Below are 21,771 nucleotides of genomic sequence, written 5' to 3' on the forward strand. Positions count from 1 at the left end.
GTCTAGGGAAACACATAAGTACTCCTCAGGGATTCTCGGAACTACAGCTGGAGGGAAATGGATTTCCTGCACTCAACTGGGGGTGAGTCGAGCACAGACTATTTCATTGGGTGTTTAAAGGAAAGGTGACCACCTAAAAGATGGTAGCTTGGGGTCATTTGAAGTTTGAAGAGATTAACTACCACCACTACCCCACCTCCTAAGGATGTTTGAGCTGTCCTGAGTTATTTTGGATTATGAGACAGAAAAATAGTCCATAAGACCAGATTCATCTCTTCTATCTCAAAGGCTCAGAGCAGATCTATAGTATATGGCCAAACCCTAACTAGTAATTGCCATTGGCTGTTTGACGTCAGTTAATGACTGGACTTTGTACCTGAAAGAGAGTTAAAACTAAAGGTAGTTGGGGGGGAAATCATTTCCTCCTTGGATTACCTAGCAAGAAGATCAAAAATGAAAACCTTCACTCACCTCACTCTTCTCGCTCTCCTTTTTGTAACCTCAGGTAAGGAACATTTAAACATTTTTAATTCTTTTAATCATGTTTGTTGTCTTTGAGGTGGAATCAACAGGCTTCCCCTACAAATTCCCTCAGTCTAAGAAGTGGACTATTTTGTGGATGAAATTTTCTCTCCAACTCAGCTCAAAGACACAAGGCATTTCTGTTTGTGATGAAGGAAGATAGAGCAGTAGTAAAGAGGCCCCTGGACTAAGATTTGGGGTTCAGCAAACCAGAGATTTGTCCTTTGAGTGTTCCTGAGGCCCAACAAGAATGGCATAGTAAGTTCCAAGGGCCTGGTGCCCTGAAGTAGCCTTCTCTTTGGCCCCAGATGTCATTGGGCCCTAATGCAGCGCAGGGACCTGGTTTAGTCCCTGCTTCTGCCATCAAGAGTCTTTTGACCCCTTTCACATGGGAATTAAGGTTAACCCCAGGCACATCCCTTAATCCATCTGAGTATTGGTGGGCTCTTCTATCAAATGCCTCGCTCTTATCTATGTCACAGATACTATCAGGCACAAGGTAAACCCTTAAGAAAGGAGAATAGCAGCAGGAATAGGAGTAGCAGCAGTCAACATGGCCAACTGGTAGATTATTTTCTTGCGCCTGGAAGAGCAATTGCTTATCTCTTCAACATTTCAGAATGACTATTTAAACCAGGCCCTGTTCAAAGGGAAGAGCCAGATTCTGCCATCCGGGGGCTCACAGACCCATGGGGGAGTCAGGTAGCCTCTTCAGCAGTTGTCTATAGCCAAGGATTTAGGAATTGCTTCCTCACTAAAACTTTTATTTATTTTTTTTAACTGATTGTCCATGTCAGAGTTCTTAAAGAGAATTAAGGATTCTAGAAAACTGATCACTGGATCACTAAGAGTTTACTACCCCGTATGTCAGGGGCTCCTACGAGTTGGAAAGGCACCTTTGATGATCACCAGAGCCCTTAGGACAAAGATCATCTCTATTCATCTTACTCTAAAAAGTTCATGTATCTAGAATTATTCATGTGTAAACATTACTAGAAAAATATTTTTGAAAAGTTTAATCCACATTTAATGAGGTATTTTTATTTCATCATTCTTTAAACACACCCCTTCGCTTTTTTCCTTCATACCTATGAATGGCTAAAATGCTGTGTAATGGAAATTGGGGCAATTGTTTTAAACAGCAGGACAAAGGAATCCACTGCCAGGTTGTAACAGCGCCATCTGGTGACATTTTCAATTGTCCTCACTGAAGACCGTGAGAAATATTAAACCCAGACTGACAGTTCCGCAACTATAGACATAAAAGATATTACATCTTTTTTAAAAAACTTGGGGTGACATTGCTTAGTAAAATTACATAGGTTTCAAGTTACATTTCTATAATACATCATCTATATATTGCATGTGGGTTCACCACTCAGAGTCAGTTCTCCTTCCATCACCATATACCGTGTTTCCCTGAAAATAAGACCTAGCCGGACCATCAGCTCTAATGCATCTTTTGGAGCAAAAATTAATATAAGGCCCGGTATTTTATATTATATTATGTTATATTATATTATATTACCTGGTATATTATATTATATTCCCGGTCTTATATTAATTTTGCTCCAAAAGACGCATTAGAACTGATGGTCCGGCTAGGACTTATTTTCGGGGAAACACAGTACTAGTACCACTCTCTAGCTAACTAAGCTGACTGGCCACCCCTGTACTGCTCTAATTTTTATTATTTCCTTCTTTCTGCTGACTTTGGGTTTACATTTGTTCTTCTTTTTCTAGTTCTTTAAGATGTAATATTAGGTTGTTTATTATTTGGAATTTTTCTTGTTTCTTGAGATAGGCCTGTAACCATATAAATTTCCCTCTTAATACTGCTTTTGCTGCATCCAAATAATTTTGATATGATGTATTTTCATTCTCATTTGTTTTTATGTATCTTTTGATCTCTGCTTTTATTTCTTCTTTGACTCACTCATCCTTTAATAGCATGTTGTTTAATCTCCACATATTTGTGGTATTTCCCATTTTCTTTTTGTAGTTGACCTCCAATTTCAAAGCCTTGGGGTCTGGGAATATGCTTGGTATGATTTCAATCTTCTTAAATTTGCTGAGGCTAGTTTTGCGTCCCAACATATGGTCTATCCTTGAGAATGTTCCATGGACACTAGAAAAGAATGTATAGTCTGGTGTTCTAGGATGAAATGCTCTGTAAATGTCAATTGTGTAGATTTGATCTAATGTGCCATTTAAGGCTGATATTTCCTTATTGATTTTCTGTTTGGATGACCTATTCATAGCTGTCAATGGCATATTTAGGTCCCCTACTATGTGTTTTTGTCAGTTTCTCCCTTTAGTTCTGTTAGTAGTTGCTTTATATATTCTGATGCTTCCTGATTGGAAGCGTGTGTAATGATAAGTGTTATGTCTTCTTGTTATATCATCCCCTTTATCATTATGAAATGTCCATCTTTGTCTCTTGTTACCTTATTTATCCTGAAGTCTGTTTCATCAGATGTAAGTATGGCTATACCCACTTTTCTCTGGATGCCATTTGCTTGGAGTATCGTTTTCCACCCTTTCACTTTGAATCTATATTTGTTCTTGTAGCTGAGATGTGTCTCTTTGAGACAGCATATGGTTGGGTTTTGATCCAGTCTGCTACTCTGTGACTTTTTGTTGGTGAGTTCAGTCCATTTACATTTAGGGTGATGATATTACATCTTAATACATATTAACTCTTTGTCATATTTTAATAACATTTTCCCAGTTTTGTCTGTTTAATTTTTAATTTTATTGTTATGGGTTTTTGTGTGTGTGTTTGTTTGGAAGTAGTCACGTATTTTCATTTTTAATTTCATCAACTATACAGTAATTCCTCAGTTAACGTCATCGATAGGTTATGTGACTTTAAGTAAAACGATGTAGAATCAAACCAATTTTACCATAGGCTAATTGAATAAACAAGCGTTAAGTTCCTACATCATCTCAATAACATCATAGCCAAACAATGTTAAATGAAACGCAGTTATTCAAGGACTTGCTGTATTTATTTTTCGGAAAATAATGGCTTGGGTACTAAGTATAGCTGACCTTTGAACAAAGTGTGTTTAAGTTTTTTAAATCTGAGTATAAGTGGACTCACAGAGTTCAAACCTGCTTTGTTAAAGGGTCAACTCTAATATTAAATAATAGTAACTGCCATTATGTATTCAATGTTCTATCTTCTGAAACTTGGTATTTTTGTTCATCCAGCCACCAGCCAAAACTCAGTTGCCCCAACATCTCCTGCAAATCCTACCACCACAGTGACGACAACTACTACCCCAACACCTCCTGCAAATCCTACCACCACAGTGACGACAACTACTACCCCAACACCTCCTGCAAACCCTACCACCACAGTGACGACAACTACTACCCCAACACCTCCTGCAAACCCTACCACCACAGTGACGACAACTACTACCCCAACACCTCCTGCAAATCCTACCACCACAGTGACGACAACTACTACCCCAACACCTCCTGCAAATCCTACCACCACAGTGACGACAACTACTACCCCAACACCTCCTGCAAATCCTACCACCACAGTGACGACAACTACTACCCCAACACCTCCTGCAAATCCTACCACCACAGTGACGACAACTACTACCCCAACACCTCCTGCAAATCCTACCACCACAGTGACGGCATCTGCTACCCCAACACCTTCTGCAAATCCTACCGCCACTACTGCACCTACTAGCACCGCTGTTTCTTCAGTGACTTCCAGTGATGTCACTTCATCAAACACCAACAACCCAAATCCTGATACCACAGGTAAGAGGGACTCCCTCAAAGATGCCTCACTGAGGAATCATAGCATTGTGGAGGATGGTAGACAAGTATGTTCTACTGGGGTAAGGAAGTGGGTATAAAGAAACTCAAGTTTTCCTTGGATATGAACCCTTGTAATTCAAAAATCTGAGTCACAAAGGTTAGTAGTGATGGCAGAGACCCTAAAAAATTATGCTCAGTTCCATTCTGTTCTCCTTTCCTTCCTATCCACCCTACCTCAAGCTATTTGCTAGATGTGAAATATTTTGTGAACTTGGACTTTATGACAGCTATTTTCCACCTGCCCTCTCCTTAGGAGGTTTTTGGAAATAGTTTCAGCTTGTTTGTGAAGGCCAGGTTCAAATAAGCACAACTCTTTAGCCCCACTGGTCTTGCTCCTTTACCTAAAGAAGGAGTAAGTTCTATCCTGCTCCTTATCAGATGTGATTGAAAAATAGGACAAGTTATGATGGTGGCTGATCACAATTTGGAGTTTGAGCCAATTTTTGGAATTTGATCCTGAGAGACAAAAAGCCAAACAACAGCAGTACTGATATAGTCCTAGACATGACCTGGGCCATTGTCCAAAGGACAGATATTCTAGGGATACTGTCTAAGAGATGACAGTTGGCCTCAAGCCAAAGTTATTGAAATAAACCATTTGACTCATTTCCCAAGGGTTGGTCTAGAATAGGGGTCAACAAACCTATCAATAAAGGTAAACTAGTAAATATTTTAGGTTTTGTGACCCACAATACAGTCTCTCTTACAACTACTCCACTCTGCCATTTTAACATAAGAGCAGTCATAGTCAATATATAAATGAATAGGCCTGGCTGTGTATCAATAAAACTGAATTTATAAAAACAGAAGATTGACCAGATTTGGCTCATGAGTCATAGTTTGCCAATTCCTTGTCTAAAAGAATCCTCAAACCTAAGCTTGAAGGGTCTAGATAAACCCTGTCATTCTCAGATTGGGAAATGGAGGCCCAGCGAGGTCAGCAACTTGCCCAAGGTCAAAGAGCAAGTTGATGTCTCCGTACACTCATGTCTTTCGACTTCCCCAGTGTTCCTTGATAGATCTAAAGAGTAGATGGTTAAGCAAATGGAGCCAGAGCCTGTATCTAAGGCCTGGTTCCCAGTCTTTCATGTTGGGAGGGGCTACTCTGCAGGCTAGGTCAAGCGGGACACAGCTACATAATCAGCTCTCCTAGAGTCAGGAAAGGGAGCTTTTCTAAGCCATTTCTGCTTCCCCAGACACTCTCTGTTCTGGCTCTGTCACTAACGGGGGGAGATGGGGCAAACCACTTTGTTCTGGGCTTCCACTTACTCATCTGTGTTAAGGTGTAACTGAACCAAATAACCACCAAAACCTTCCAGCTGAAACATCCCCTGACTTTATTCCTGACACAAAGAACAAGCTGTCAGTCCTTTATTGCCAGAGAGAAAGCATTCCAGGAGTTATTTGTCTGGTGGATCCAAAGTGGAGTTGTGCTCAGTTTCTTCCCTAGGATTTCCTAATCATCGTTGCAAAGTGACTGAGGCCTTTTTTTTTTTTTTTTTTTTTTTTTTAAAGCTACTTGCTTCACTTAGAATATTGACTTTCACCTTGTCAGAAGGGTAAGCCTTACTGTTTATTAGACACTGCACTATGCCTCCTTTTGGTCATGCAGCATTTTTTAACTCTTTAAAATAAAATTTTAAAGTAGACTTTATTTTTTAGAGCAGTTTTGGATTCACAGCAAAATTGAGAGGAAGGTACAGAGGTTTCTCATATACCCCTGACGTTACATATGCGCAGCCTCAGTCATTACCAACGTCCCTCATCAAAGGGTACCTTTGTTACAGCTGATGACACCTCATGATCACCCATAGTCCACAGTTTCATCGGGGTTCACTGATGGTGTTGGTACATTCTATGAGTTTTGAAAAATGGTATCTATGTGTCTATCATTATAGTATCACATAAAGTACTTTCACTGCCCTAAAAATCTTCTACGTTCCACCTATTCATTCTTCTCTTGCGCCAACCCCTGGCGATGTCTGATCTTTTTACCATCTCATAGTTGTCTCTTCTCTAGAATGTCATGTAGTTGGAATCCTACAATATGTACTCTCAGATTGGCTTCTTTCACTTAGCAATATGCATTTAAGTTTCCTGCACATCTTTTCATGGCCTGATTATTATTCAGTGCTGAAAAGCTCATTTCTTTTTAGCACTGAATAATATTCTGTCATCTGGATGGACCACAGTTTGTTTATTCATTCACCTACTAAAGGACATCTTACTTGGTTCCAAGTTTTGGCAATTATGAATAAAGCTGTTACAAATACTTGTGTGTAGGTTTTTGAATGGACTAAGTTTTCAGCTCCTTTGGGTAAATACTGAGGAGTGTGATTGCTGGATCCTCTGGTAAGAGTATGTTTACTTTTATAAGAAATCTCCAAACTGTCTTCCAAAGTGGCTGTGCCATTTTGCATTCCCACTGCAATATTGCTCCACATTCTCATCAGCACTATTTTATTTTACATATATATATATATATATATAGATATATATAGATATATATATCTTTATATATATATATATATATATATATATATATATATATATAGAGAGAGAGAGAGAGAGAGAGAGAGAGAGAGATTTTATTGGGGAAGGGGAGCAGGACTTTATTGAGTAACAATGTATACTTCCATAATTTTTTCCAAGTCAATTTGTTGTCCTATCAATCATAGTTGTGGAGGGCGCAGCTCAGCTCCAGGTCTAGTTACTGTTGTTAGTTGCAAGAGGCGCTGCCCACCATCCCTTGCGGGAGTTGAACTGGCAACCTTGTGGTTGAGAGCCCACTGGCCCATGTGGGAATCGAACCGGCAGCCTTCAGCATTAGGAGCATGGAGCTCCAACCTCCTGAGCCGCCGTGCTGGCCTTATTTTATATTTTTTAATAAAAGTAAATTAGGTCCATAGTTATGGAAAAAGAAGCTTAAACAGGGCAAAATATATGCAGTAGAAACTAAGTCTCGCTCTCATCCTAAATCTCTAAGACCCAGACTGTCGGTTTCCTTCCCCAGAAACCAATTTTATGGCCAGTTTCTTGTGTCTCCTCCAGAGATAATCTATACAAATATAAACATACATATTTATGTGTTTGTATATATTCCACTTTTTTATCACAAAAGAGAGCATGTTATACACATTGTACCTTATGTGTAGATTGTTTTTAAAAATCTATTTCTATCTAGAGGTTCATAAGCATTCAGACAGCTCTGAAGGTTGTCAGACATTTAGTTTACTAAGAAATCAAAGCTCAGAATCATTTCATTTGACAGAGATGAAGAAAATGGCCAGCCAAGATCACCATTTGGCCACTGACATAACTTTCTTCCCTGGATCCCATCAGATCTCTGGAGATAGGAAAGATGCTACACCCTACCTGGCGTGGGAGTCCTGGCCAGTGGTATGGGAACAGTTGCGATATTATTCTCACCATTTATTTAAGTTGTCCACTCAGAAAGCCAGAGGAGAGTGTCTGTTCATGAATTCCTCTTAGAATTTTCACTGAATTAATCTACACTCTCCCTTTAACATCCCTCTCCTTTCTTTATGGATCTGTATACCACGTATGCTAACTAGAATATAACCTCTAGTTTCTTTTTGGAGTGTCTTGCCTATTCCTCCCTATAAAACAGTTATTTATACCGTCCTAAAAATGTGATGCTTTCTCTACAACAGTTTTGGGGCGGACTATCTAGTGTTACAGGATCAGACATCAAAGTTCCGGAGGTTCCTTGCGATCCAAAGATTCTTGACTCCTTGGAATTAGAAGACGGCTCTGAGCAGACTCTTGCCCCCCAACCTCTGACCTTTATTGTTGACAAGCACTTGCTTCCAGAATTTCAGCAACAAACTCTCTAGCTACATAAGAAAATGTGTACTTGTTTCTAGCTCTTCTAAGCACGTGCCCTGGAGTAACACAACAAAGGAATAGAAGTGCCCCAGGAGGGAGGCGTGAACATGTAAAAGTATGTTTCTGGATGTTATTTGTTGCTCTGTTTCCATCTCTTTCTTCTCTACCTCAGGTCTTTGCCAAAAAGATTCCTGCGGAGGTGATTCTTCATGTGTTAATCTGAGTACGGATCATTTTTGCCTGTGTGTAGAGGGATATTACTATAACTCTTCCAAATGCAATAAAGGTGAGTTACAAAGGATGAACCATGCAGAGCTGCATCTAATGCCTAAAGTGGAATTAAAAACTTAAAATAATGGCAAAAAGATTTTCCAGAATACTAGAGGTAGAGGGAAATTTGGAGGCAACAAAGGCCAGCAAAATAGAAAAATGGCTTCTGCCTTTGTCTCAGTGGGATTAAATGTGAGAGGAAATTGGCCAAGTCAGATTTGTGAGTTAGTCCTGAAGGTCTGGCAGTAGATGTGTCCCTTTACTTTATCTGTTCAAGGAAATGATGCTACGAGGACAAAATGAGAATGATAGTTGTCAGAGGCCCTGGAAAAGTATAAAGACTGCACAAACACAAAGTAGTGCCATTCCATGAGGACACTGACATAGAATAAGAGGGTATGCCTAAGACCACACTGTTAGACAAGCCTGGAACCCGGGTCTTGTGACCGTAGTTCAGTTCTCTGTCATAGAATGTGCTTGCTCCATAACAGCAAACCCCACTTTTAGAAACTTAAGAGCCTCTCAGCTCTAGAAATGGGCTTTTGGAGCAAATCACCATAAACTTGACATAATACTGTTTTGGTTAGATCAGCTGGGTGCTACGAAGGTCCAAGGCTGTTTCCTGTGTTATAAACTATTATCTGTTTCATGAATGAGAAATATCCCCCCTTGCCAGAGCAGATCAATTGTATAGAAAACAAATGTATACTATTGTCCACCGGGATTAGAGATATTTCAAAAGTCAAAATGGTGTTCTTATTTTTAGCACTAGTAATCTCATTTCTGGGGATCCATTCTAAGTAAATGACCCCAAAATATAGAAAGGCTTAGGCTTAGGCATGAAGATGTCCATTGCAACCTTTTCCCCCCTTTTGAAGGGATATATATATATATATATATATATATATATATACATCATAGAATATTATGCAGCTTTAAAACATGATAGTTGTGAAGACTGTCCCAAACCACGATAGGTAATGGTTTGGGAAAACACTTATTATATAATAATAAGTAAAGAAGATTCATGCTATAAACCTGGAATTATAAACATATAAACTTTGGATAGGAAAAAGGGAGCTGGGAGAAATACAGGTTTCCCCCACTAACTGAAAGTACAACGGTCCTGTGAAACCTTTTGTAAGCTGACATGGCATAACATGAAGAAGCAATTACCTTAGGACACATCGTGCTAGCGGATGCACAAACTAAATCTAGATAAGGCACAGATGCTCACAGACAGAATTCAAAGCTCTGGCAGCTGGATGCCGAGACACTGAGTATGGTTCCCGGGAAAGGAGCTGGTATGACCACTCTCACTGCCCAGGGTACGTGCTGCCTCTATAACAGCTCACTGCAAAAAAAAATGCTGACTGCTATTTTCAATTTTCACCTTTTTTCATAAAAGCAAAAATTCTCTTCAGGTTTCTTTTGATTAGCAAAAACAGATAGTAACGTATGTCTTTCATAAAGCAAACTTTTGAAAAGCGGGGGATCCCTTATACCAAAATGAAAAAGGTGGTGTTAGGTTGGGTAGGATTTGGGGTAACATTTTTCATATTTCCACACTCCCTGTAGTATCATCATATATTGTTTAGAATTTTTTAAATGTATGTTTTAAACAAAATAAAAATGACCCTCTTTACATTGAAACATTACAGAAAGATTCTGCTTGAATTTCAGGAATGATATTCCCTGGAAAAATTACAGTAAGCATATCAGACACATCTAACTTGGAAGATAAAATGTCTGCAGCCTATCAACGATTACATATAAAAGTTATTAAATTTGTAAGTATCATCCAACCTTCCTTCCTGTATAAGAATTCTTTATTCTAACACCGAGTTGCAGAGCGTAGGGCTGGAAATTCAGGTGGCCCACACTGGTACAGTTGTTCCATTGTTGAAATTATGAAATACACCCTTACTGGTTGGCCGACAGTAGCTGTCCTGAGCCCGCTGGATGCTACTACTGCCCGGTGACCCAGGTCCCCTTCTGGGACCCATGGGCTTCCCCAGCACCCTGCACCTCTAAGTAACGCCTGGCTCAGCAGAGGTCCTTTAGAAGCTTTCTCCAGCCACGCCGTACTCATCGTTACATAAACTATCATAATATTTTTAAATGGACAGATAAATATAATGATGTTCTAAAATAAATTATTTCCACAGCATTGAAGAGAAAAAAATGTAAAGAAGTTTGTTTTTTTTCTTTAGACATTCCAACTTGCATACATTTCTGTGCTAGTATGACTTTTTTTGTAAGGTCTGGAAGAGAAACTCCATCTGAATTGATATCTGTTACTTTTTTTCCCCACTGTCAAAAATGTCAAAATGAACAACAGCTTCATTTCATTTTGAATTATTGTGAGTGAGTGGGAGGGTCAAAATGAGCTCTCCCTTCTAGAAGCACAGCTGTTAGACCTGGAAGGGACCTGCAGAGGGCCTCTAGCCAGTGTTTCTCAAAGTTTAGTAAGACTTTAAAAGCTACAGTCTTATTCTATGGTAATATCCTTTAATTCAGAATTATATCATTACAAACGAGTTTTGTCATTAGAATTGGTAAAGTGTGAAAAACAATTATCCAAATGATTTTCCAGATTGTACAGACAGAACTAGTACTGATGATGGAATGGCCGGTGCCTGGCACTGCTGGGATAAACAGCGTGGCTGCTGTTTCCCAGGACTTGCCCTGGCCCATTTGTCATCCCACCTGTGCCCGATGGGCCAGCTGGCCATGACTTCTCTTATTCTGGATCTGCATTCCTATTTGCCAGCTTCGATGATAGACAGTCAGTACATTGAAGAAGGCAACATCAATATGTTCCTATTTCCAGGGATTCCCTTGGTTGTGTCGCATGGTTTTACAGAGCACTGGCCACAGTGGCCACTGCCTTTCCCAAACTTGCTTCGGGTCTGAGTGTCCAAAAGCCCCCTCCAGCCACAGGCCTGTGCCCTGGTCTTCAGAGACCAGTTTACAGACTTGATCTCAGTCAGGTTTTGATGGTCCCAGGGGGACCAGGGAGGGGATAGAGCATTCTTATAATTTCGAAGAGGCTTTTATCTAAAAGGGATATGCCAGAACTCCCTTGCAACTCCTAGAGGTAGGAAAATAGAGACAATTTACTTTCTTCAAGGTCATCTTAGAAGACTTTGTAGCCAGGGCAGTCCTAGCTCAGGCCTTGAGAACTCTCCCAGGGTCCATTTTCTACATAGCTAGATCCAAATGGTAGTCCGCAGAGGGATTTGGAGTCCCCCCTGTTGTATGCTGTGTCTGGCATTTTATGGGCACTATTTCTAATTCTCAAAATAGCCTCATGAGGGAGATAATACTATTTTGTGGATGAGGCAGTCGAGGATCAGTGAAGGAACTGACTGAAGGTCACTTCAGCTGATGATGTAGGAGGTTGGAATTTGCACCCAGATCTGCCTGACCACACAGCTGCTTCTCCTTCTCCTCACTACCTGGCTCTGTTGTGCAGTGGAGACCAGGCAGGCCTGTTTGCATAGTACCTGGCTTCTTGTCAACCTTACTTATAGCTGTTCAGACTGAGAGATGTATATCCCAACATCCTCAAGGGTGACCTAGAAGAGAAAAAAAAAAAAAAGGAAAACCTTTCTTCTATGCCAGATGCTAATTTCACAATCTCTTCGTTGGGATTAAGAAAATTAAACGGGCAGTGGTCAGCAGGGGAACTGAAGGATCTTGGACATTGTCCAGGGAATTCGTTCCTAAGTTGATTCCCAGTGACCTAATGGTTTACAGATACACCAGCTATTCCTAATATTTAAAAGAATTAAAAGGAATATGGACCTATTCTGGATATAAGGCTGCCCAGACTAACTAGAGCATCAAATTTATTTGAATTTGACTAGAATAAAAGAGAAATTAGTTAACATCTTTTTAAGTCACATTGGTGGCCACAATCTTTTAAAATGTGGGGTCACCATGGGGAGAAACATAAGAAAAAAATCATGGATTATAAAAATGTTGCACCAACCCAGTTCAACACTCATGCAATAAATATGGAGACTGGGGCCCAAAGAGGGGAAGACATGTCCAAGGTCATGTCTTTCACATTTAAAATTCATTCCATCATCAGTCAACCAATGTTTATTGAACTTTTCCTGGGGGTTGCCCTATGCTGAGGGCTGTGGGGTGGGGGTGGAGGAAGTTGTATCATAAGAAAGAAAAAAATAAACCCCATTCTTGGCATCAAAGATCTTATGTTCTAACTGGGCCCTTCAGCCAACGTCCACCTCACCCCTGCCAGAGGTTCTAGCTTTATCTCTGGCTACTTCTCTATGAGTATCTAGAGTTGTCTCTGCTCTTAGAACCCAACTCAAGCCTAATAAGATCCATCTGCTCTGGAGCCCCTTCCAGCACACAAAGCTGTGTGTCATATATTCCATCTCATTTTATACACATTATAGCCCTCCACGGTAGAAATTACTGCTATGTCAAGCTTTCCAATGAGAAAAGTAAGGTTCAAAGAGAAAAATTATGCAAATTATGGAAGAAACTTTCTTTGAACTGCCATGGTAGATTGGGTCTGCCCAATTTTTAAATCTCTTAGTACCCTGGCATAATTCCTTGGGCAAGGTAGGCAATGAAAGAAGAGTTCCTTGGGGAAATTGATGCATGCATATAGATAAGTCTAACAAATATGCGGAACTTTACCATGACTTTGAAAAGACAAACTTAAGGGGCGGCCTGAAGGCTCAGGTTGGTTAGAGCACAAACTCTGAACAACAGGGTTACCAATTCGATTCCCACATGGGCCAGTGAGCTGCACCCTCCACAACTAGATTGAAGACAACGAGCTGCCTCTGAGCTTTTGGAGGGGCGGGCGGATAGCTCAGTTTGTTAGAGCCTGAGCTCTCAACAAAAGGGTTTCCAGTTCAATACCTGCATGGCATGGTGGGCTGTGCTCCCTGCAACTAAAGACTGAAAACGGTGACTGGATTTGGAGCTGAGCTGCGCCCTCCACAACTAGATTGAAGGACAATGACTTGGAGCTGATGGGCCCTGGAGAAACACACTGTCCCCCAATATTCCCCAATAAAATAAAATAAAAAAAGACAAACTTAATAAATTAGTTACCTTAATTTTTCAGAGTATGATCATTAATTTGGCTAAGTGTTTGGGTTTCCATCTTTTTCTTGGATAATGCTGACATATCAAAATCTTACTATTTTACAACAAAAATTACTAAAAGGTATTAGAGAGCATGTTAAGAATAAATAATTTGCTGTGATGAGCTACGTATATTTATACATAGGAGTTTAGAAATGTATTTGTGTTAAAACCTAAATACAATATCACATTTCCCCCCTCTTTGTAGTTGTTAATAAATCTGTTCTCCTCCTCCACAGTTTGAAGGTGCATTCATCAAGTCTACTTTTGGACAGACTGTAATTCAGGATGTAAGGTAAGTTTTCTATGTACTAAGTTTGCTTGGAGGCAGGTGTGCATTTGCCTAATTTCTTGTCTTTTCTTGAGTTTCCCATGCAGCACAAAGGCTGTCCAGTGGGAAGTCACAGGTCAAGCAGAGGTGGTCAGTCTGATGTCACACATCCCTTGGCCTGGATGGACAGAGTGTAGTCTGGGGACAGCAAGAGGCTGTCTGTGATTGGCTGTTCGTAATTTGCACACATGCATCAGTGCATCACCTGGGTCAGTTTGTTTGGTTCAATTCCTTGGCTACAAAACACACCTGGTCAGTCCCTGGAATGTACATTTTAGGGGGCCAGGAGGAGACTAAGTGGCTCATGGCCACCTCTTCCCTCATAGAGGGGCAGTGAGTGAGATAAGAACCCCCAAATCTCATACCTGGCTACTGAAGGGCCAGTAGTGAGTTCTTCCTGCAGTAAGAACAAGCATTTATTGAGTATATCAATGTGCAAGGACCAAAGAGGGACCAAAGAGGCAAAGGATTCTCAAGACGGTAGTGATTCCATTTCGGCCTTCTCTGAAGCATGTTAACACACAAGTGCTGCAGCCTGAGGAAAGAATGCTCTAAGAGGAATGAAGTTGTGCAGAGAAAGCAGCCCTAGTGTATTCATATTTTGTGGTTTTTGTTATTGCATCTATCTTTATGAGCTTAGTCAAGTTCTTTGTGGAATAAGATACAATAAATATTTATACATATAAATTCAGAGAAGTCTCCTGAAGGTGGTGAGTTTTGAGCTTGGTGGCTAACGAAAGGCAAGTGTTGGCAGCCAGAAGACCAGCGGGCAGAGTAAAAGAAGGCCCAGTTCCCACAAGGTAAGGGGCAGGCAGCAGGCAGAGAGGCTGTGCCCCAAGGCAGAGGCTCTGAAACTGGAGGTTCACAGTGGACAGCTGCTGGAGGGTTAGACATTGTTTCAGGACATTCAGCTTGGGTCAGGGGGCAGCAGGGAGTTCATGCGTTGGACAGGAATGCATAAAACAGCAACAGTGAGGTGTGATGGCTTCAGCCAAACCTGCACTTCAATCCTGTCCTTGGCACTTCCTCACTGCATGAATGGGCAAAAGTTTTAACATCTCCGAACTGTTGTTACCTCATCTGTATACCTGGGATAATCTGGTCAGCTTTCCTGAAACCTTGGGAGGAATTAATGAGAGAACATTTGAAAGATCCCCTGAACAAAGTGCCTGGCACGTAGATGATTTCAACACTGTGTGTTTGTTCCTATCTGTTTCCCTTCCAGAATGTGGGACCCTGCAAGTGTGATGGAGAGCTGGTCCCACAAGGTCATTTCTAAAACCGTGGCGCTCCTTTCGTTCTTATAGAGTTACTTACAGGGAGCCAGGGATGTTTGGAGACCACCTTTTACCTGTGAGCTTATTATCCTGGCAAGAAACTAGATCCCCCATGGGGCTGTGGCAGGGCTAATGGACCTTAGTCTCACCTAGAAGACATTTCTTAGGCTCCAGTCCAATGGAGCCTTTCTCCTTTGAATCCCCACAATGTTTATCAACTGTACAAATGTTGAAATTAGAAGGATACTCAAAATTTCTCTAACTCTCAAACCTCTCTTTGGACAGAGGTGGAAACTCAGGCTCAGACAAGCTATGACTGATCTTGGGCCACAAAAGATGGTGGCAATCTTGGGTCTTTATCTCAGGTCTCTTAACTCCAAGTTTAGTGCTCTAGTCATTTATACTTTACCCTTTCGTGTCACTTAAGTACACAGTGGCTCCCTTAATTCATGAGTATAATGTCTTGCCTTCTAAACTGGAGTGTAAGCTAATGGATTCTTTGAGTGAATTAATTATGGTTGGCATTTCTTTCCTAGCCCCATTGCAAAATTACACTGTAGTTCTGGTCATTTTGTAACTGATAAAGAATAACTTGTATCAAGAACCCCTTTTTCATTGTCCTCTACCTTCCTTGCCACTTCCAAATCCTAGCATAAATGAATCATGGGAGATAATTTAAAAATAAGAATGCTGAAGCCATTTTGTTTTTTGGACTCTCTTTTGATGTGATTGTTCCTGAAAACAGAATTTGGTAAAAATTTTGGATTATCTTGATTGTTCTGAAAAACCAACATGGCTGTAAACATTTCCTAAGTAGGTTGGCTATGTTTTCAAGCTTCTGTATGTATTCAAACATCAAAATGGAGTGGAGGAAAAAAAAATTGGACAGGGAAAATATACCCTGAGTCTTAAAAACACACAGCCACACATCAAATAAGAAGGGAATTTTTAAAAGTCCTTTTATTTCTCTCTCAGTGATTGTATCACTTGATTCCTCTTGGGCACCGAAAGAATTAGAATTTGGCCCAATTGTTCTTAGGACTCCAAACTGCAGTGCTAATTAGAGAGAGAGAGACTCTTACAAGGTCTCGCTCATACAGACACTCACTATTTGGGGATGTGACTTGGTATTATATGCTCATATTTCCCACAGCCCCATCTCCCCGTTTCAGTTCTCCTCTGGGTCATGTGGACTCAGGCCCAGTCACATACCCACTTCACCTGCTGACTTCCTGGCCTTTTCTGGAAATGACCCAGACTCTGTATGGTTGATTACTGTTCACTCGGTGCTTATGGAGACACACGTGCCTCTCTGTCTCTCTCAAAGTTCAAGTCTGAGGTTTAATGCTCAACAAGTGGCTTACTCTTGATTTTCTACAGAAAATGGCAACTTATTATTTTGGATGTTACTTGTTCTACTTCTGGTCAGTCCCAGGCTCCTAGATCCTAAAAATGATTGTTCACACTTTTTCTGAGTATCCTCCAATGGGACATTGTTTTAGCCACAGATTTCCTCTGAACACACATTGAATAGAGATCTCCAGGCCTATAAATGGCCATCTTATTAAAACCCCAGACCTCCATATTGGGGCCCCAATTGTGGATATAAGACTGTGGGTCAGAGCTAGAACTGGGAGACCTGGGAGTCTGGAAGGTTTAAAGACCAATTTGTTGATGCTTCGGTTCAATTCACCAAGTGATGGATTCATTTCATTTTTAGGATATCTCCTTCAGCAAGATCTGAAATGCGTGCCGATGGCAAGAGTATTGATGTAACAGTAGTAAACCTTTTCCCAGAAACTACTAAAGAAAATGAGACGTCTGTGTCTGATGCAATTAGTAGAGCAATTAGTCAAGGCAACTCTGAAGGCGTTACAGGATATACCAGTAAGTACTACATACTTTTATTCAAAGTTTACCTAAAGACCTACCTACCTTTTTCTAAACTTTTCCATTGGATGTGAGAAGGGGGAGAGAAGAATTGGATAACTGAATCTACTGATGTCTCCAGGTTTCCTTTTAATCTGTCCATTCTTCCTCCTTTTCTTCTCTCATTCAGCTTCTATTCTTTTCCAACCATCTCTCAAGTCGTCAAACTGACCCTTTTGTTTCTCTTTTTGGAAGGTAGTTTTGGACAAATAGTCTCTGGACAAGGAAAGGTGAAGCGAGGTGAAACAAGAGGGCTATAGCCCAAATGATTAGAGGAAGTTTTATGTATCCTGCTTCCCCTTTAGGCCAATACACAAGCCCATGGCACAGCTGTAACAATTCACTTTTGCTGTGCTACAAACCACCCCAAAAGGTAGTGGTCTAAAACAACGACTGTTTATTTATTGCAATGCCATCATTCCATGGGTCAGAATTTGGGCTGGGCTAAGGTGGGCAGTTCTGCTGCTCTCGGCCAGGCTTGGCTGATCTCTGCTGGGCTCACTTAAGCAATTGCTGTTAGCTGCTGGGTAGGTTAGCTGGGGACTGACTGATCTAAGTTGGCTCAGCTGGTTGGTTTGTCTCTGCTCCATATGGTCTCTCATTCTCCAGCAGGCTAGTCCTAGAGGGTTTCAAGAGCAGCAAGAGGATAAGTTTCAAAGCACAGGTATTTCTCAAGTCTCCGCTTATGTCACATTTACAACTGTCCTGATGGCCAAAGCAATTCACATGACTGAGCACAGTGTGGCAGGCACTACCGAAGGGTATGGATACAGGAAGTCATGAATAAATGGACACTATTACTATAATCAACCCATTACAGCAGTCATCAGACGTTCCTTATCTCAGAGATACCTGTTAGGGCCAGTTCTGGTGGAAGCTTGGTGCAACTGGTTCTCAGTCCTGGTTGCCAAATCCAAATGCCTCTGTTAAGGCACAATTGACCTGACTTTTTTGTAGCATCTGACACTGGTCTTCTTTTTCTGAAGTCCTCTTTTCTTCGGGACTCCACCCACTATTCTCCTAATCCCCTTCCTGCCTCCCTCATTCTTTTTTTTTTTCCCCTTTCTTTCTTTCTTTCTTTCTTTCTTTCTTTCTTTCTTTCTTTCTTTCTTTCTTTCTTTCTTTCTTTTTTGATTCTTCTAAGACTCCTTCTTAGTCTCTTAAATTTTTGCTTTTTAATGATTGTAACCCCCTTGGCCTATTGTGCAAAGCTTATATCTCTTTCTGAAAATATAAACAAATGCTGTTCATTTATAGTTTTTCAACAGCTTTTCTCTTTCTTCAAAAATTCACAACGATTCTCACTATTCTCTCAGGACCTGGAATATAAATGCTGTATGATAAAACTCTTAAAATTCTATCAGAAAAGATGGGGACTCCCCTATACTCTTGCCTCTCCTTGGGCTGCAGTCACTTTAGCCATGTCCATTCAACTCTTTTCGATGTAAGTATTACTTCCTGGCCCAAGAGACTGGAGAAAAATAGTTGTGGAGCCATTCTGTCTTTCTCATGTTATCCATCAACATTACACCGACCAGGCCTGGCCTTTCCATGAGCCCCTATAGCATGGAAAACACACACACACACACACACACACACACACACACACACACACACACCTTCATTCATTTGCCCACTTTTCCATTTTAACTCTTTGCTCTTTGTTGTTGTATTTTTGTTGTTGTTGTTATTTTGGGTTTTGTTTGTAGCAAACCTGAGCTCATTTGGTGCTCTAGACTTTGTTACATTTTCAATATTCTGTCATTGGTTATGGGACTTTCTTTCCATATTTTGTGTATGTCTTTCATCTGACAACTTTCTCTGCAAACCATGCCAGTTTCTCAAATTACCTGACCCTCTCCCCCACTTTTTTTGTAATTGCTCCTTTAGCAGCTACACAGTTAGAGTTACATTTTCAGAGCTTCTGATATTCTTGAACTATTTCCATCTTCCAGAATCTCATGCCACATAATGACACCTTTTCCTTTCTGAACACTCCAATATTTACTCTGTCAAAGTCATACTCCTCTCTCTGGCTATCACTTAGTCCTTGTCTCCCAAGGGACCCATCACTTCTACCTGCTAGTCAGTTTCTCCTTGGGTCAGAATTTTGTGCAGAGTAGCAATTCCTACAAGCAGAATCTGTACTCTCTAGAAGATGAAATTGTCAGCAAGGTAAGACAAACCTTATCATACACTACTTTTTGGCTAGATGCAGCTTCTAGCATGTGTGAGGAAGTTGAGGGTTCATAACAGCATGGAGACTGACCACTCAGAGTGGGTGCCAGCTGACAATAACTAGTGCATTCTTCAAGACAAAGTTGGGGTCCCCTATGCAATTATCTCATTTAGGCTCTCCTTAGTAATTGCCTTGGCTGTAAGCCCAGCATACTTGAGACCATTTGGTCTCAGCTCTGAGAATTGCTCCTCTCAATATCTGACAACTCCTCTCATCATCTCTCTGCTCTGAGACCAGGCATGCGTTCTTAGATACATTAATAAATTACCACATGGTGCCAGCAGTGAGAGGTGTCCACCAGAGCACAAACTGCCCAGCAAATGCAGTGAGAGGCTCAGATGAAGGAAAGTTTGTCACAAGTCAGGGATGTTTAGGAGAGAGTAACCACATAACTGTTCTACCTTCTCCTAATCTCTCTCCCTCTAGTCTATTCTTAGATTCATCTTTTTGTTCCTAATGCCTTCCAACCTAATTAGACTACCATTCTTTTTAAAATTTATTTTTCAATTACAGTTGACATATTATAATAGTTTCAGTTGTACAACATAGTGACTAGACATTTATATAACTTATGAAGTGATCACCCCAATAAGTCTAGTACCCACCTGACACCATACATAGTTATTACAATACTATTGACTATATTCCCTATGCTGTACTTTACATCCCCATGACTCTTTTTATAACTGGCGATTTGTACTTCTTAATCCCTTTCACCTTTTTCACCCAGTCTCCCAATCCCCCTCCCATCTGGTAACTATAGATTTGTTCTCTGTATCTCTGAGTTTGTTTCTGTTTTGTTTGCTCGTTCATTTTGTGTGTTTGTTTTTTTTTATATTCCACATATACATCAAATTACATGGTATTTGTCTTTCTCTGCCTGATTTATTTCACTTAGTATAATACCCTCCAGGTACATCCATAGTATCACAAATTGCAAGATTTCATGCTTTTTATGGCTAAGTCATAATCCATTGTATACATGTACCACATCTTCTTTATCCATTCTAGACTAACATTCTTAAAAGATTGCTTTTGCATCGCATGCTTCTGCTCAAAATCTACCAATGGATTCTCAGGCTTATAGGATAAAAGTCAATGTGCTTAGCCTGGCATTCAAAGCTTTCTATCCTGGTGAGTGAACAAAAGAATGATCATTTGTTGAGGCTCAACTTGCCTTTACATTAGCTCACTCAATTCTCATAAAAATCATGTGGAACAAGAATTATTAGCCCCATTTTATAGATGGAAGGAATGTGGGCCCACCAAAAATCAAATGATCAAACAGAGAGAGCCCACAGCCAATAAATACGAGAGCCAAGAATTGTCTATTCCATTTCACAACACGGTCTTTCCCCCACCCAAAGACAACACCACTCCTTCCTGACAAGAATTCTGTGCTGCTTTTCATGCCTTATTTACTCCACTTAGAAAGACTTTGTCTCTCCTTTGACTGTTCAAATCTTCCCTGTCTTTTAAGACAGCCAAAGTCCCATCTCCTCCATGATGTTATCTTTAGCTACTTGAGCCCCTGAATTCCCATTGAACTTAAAGGCTGGATTATGAGTTGCTTGAAGCAACTCTGTATGGGTTCAGATATATAACTCTGCAAAGACGGGACCCAAAAGTTTTGGAGCTACTATGTCCCTTGTGGAACCCAGCACAGCACTAGCAGCAAAAGAGGCATTGGACTTGAACATAATTGCACTGCATTGCATTGAATTAATTTGAGTTGACTAATGTAAGAAAATCATCATGGAAGAGAGGATTGGGGAGTTGGATTTCAGAATCCCAGATTTTCATTTGTTAAATTCCAAAACTAATTAAAAGTCAATTATAACACTAATGGAGTGGGGTGCTTTCACAAGTTGTTTTATCCATATTGTCTTGCTGAATACACTTTTGAATTATTTGTGCCCCTCAGAGCAAGATCGGTGTGAATTTTATGGTTGTGTAAAGGATGGGAACGATGACTGTAGCAATGGTTTACAATGTAAATGCAAAGAAGGGCTGGAAAGACCTAACCCACAGATCGCTTTTTGTCTTGGTAAGTGTTCTACCTGCTTCTAAATGTCCTTCACAACTCCTATTCTCTCTCCTGTCACATTTGCAAAATATAAACTTTACTGCTCAAGTGTCCATGTGCAATTCAGAGTCTGAGGGCTGTGAATGTTGACTTTAGACATATGGACCTGAAGTGTGGCCTTGGCTGTGATCTGGTGAGGCAGCCCGTGTGCAGCTTCACAGGGGGGCGGTTCATGTGTACAGCCAATGAGCACCTCGTTTTACCTAGAAAAATAAATGTGAAAAAAATTGTATTCTGTGATATATATTTGTATCGTTTTGGGGTTGAAGAGGTTGTTTCTGAAAAT

General features: G+C 40.5%; 1 protein-coding gene across 2 annotated transcripts in view; it reads left to right on the forward strand.

Annotated features, from left to right (window-relative positions):
* Positions 1–396: 396 nt before the first annotated feature.
* The window catches only part of MUC13 (mucin 13, cell surface associated), a 30,048-nt gene continuing 8,673 nt past the window's right edge, over positions 397–21,771 (forward strand). For both annotated transcript variants that reach the window (XM_074330635.1, XM_074330629.1), the window contains exons 1-7: positions 397–505; positions 3,739–4,311; positions 8,393–8,506; positions 10,174–10,280; positions 13,863–13,918; positions 16,952–17,118; positions 21,324–21,446. In XM_074330635.1, the coding sequence (XP_074186736.1) occupies positions 454–505; positions 3,739–4,311; positions 8,393–8,506; positions 10,174–10,280; positions 13,863–13,918; positions 16,952–17,118; positions 21,324–21,446 (1,192 nt within the window). In that variant the 5' untranslated portion in view covers positions 397–453. The remainder of the gene's footprint in view (positions 506–3,738; positions 4,312–8,392; positions 8,507–10,173; positions 10,281–13,862; positions 13,919–16,951; positions 17,119–21,323; positions 21,447–21,771) is intronic.

The sequence above is a fragment of the Rhinolophus sinicus genome, linkage group LG01, assembly GCF_036562045.2.
Source record: "Rhinolophus sinicus isolate RSC01 linkage group LG01, ASM3656204v1, whole genome shotgun sequence".
In the NCBI taxonomy this organism is placed as follows: domain Eukaryota; kingdom Metazoa; phylum Chordata; class Mammalia; order Chiroptera; family Rhinolophidae; genus Rhinolophus; species Rhinolophus sinicus.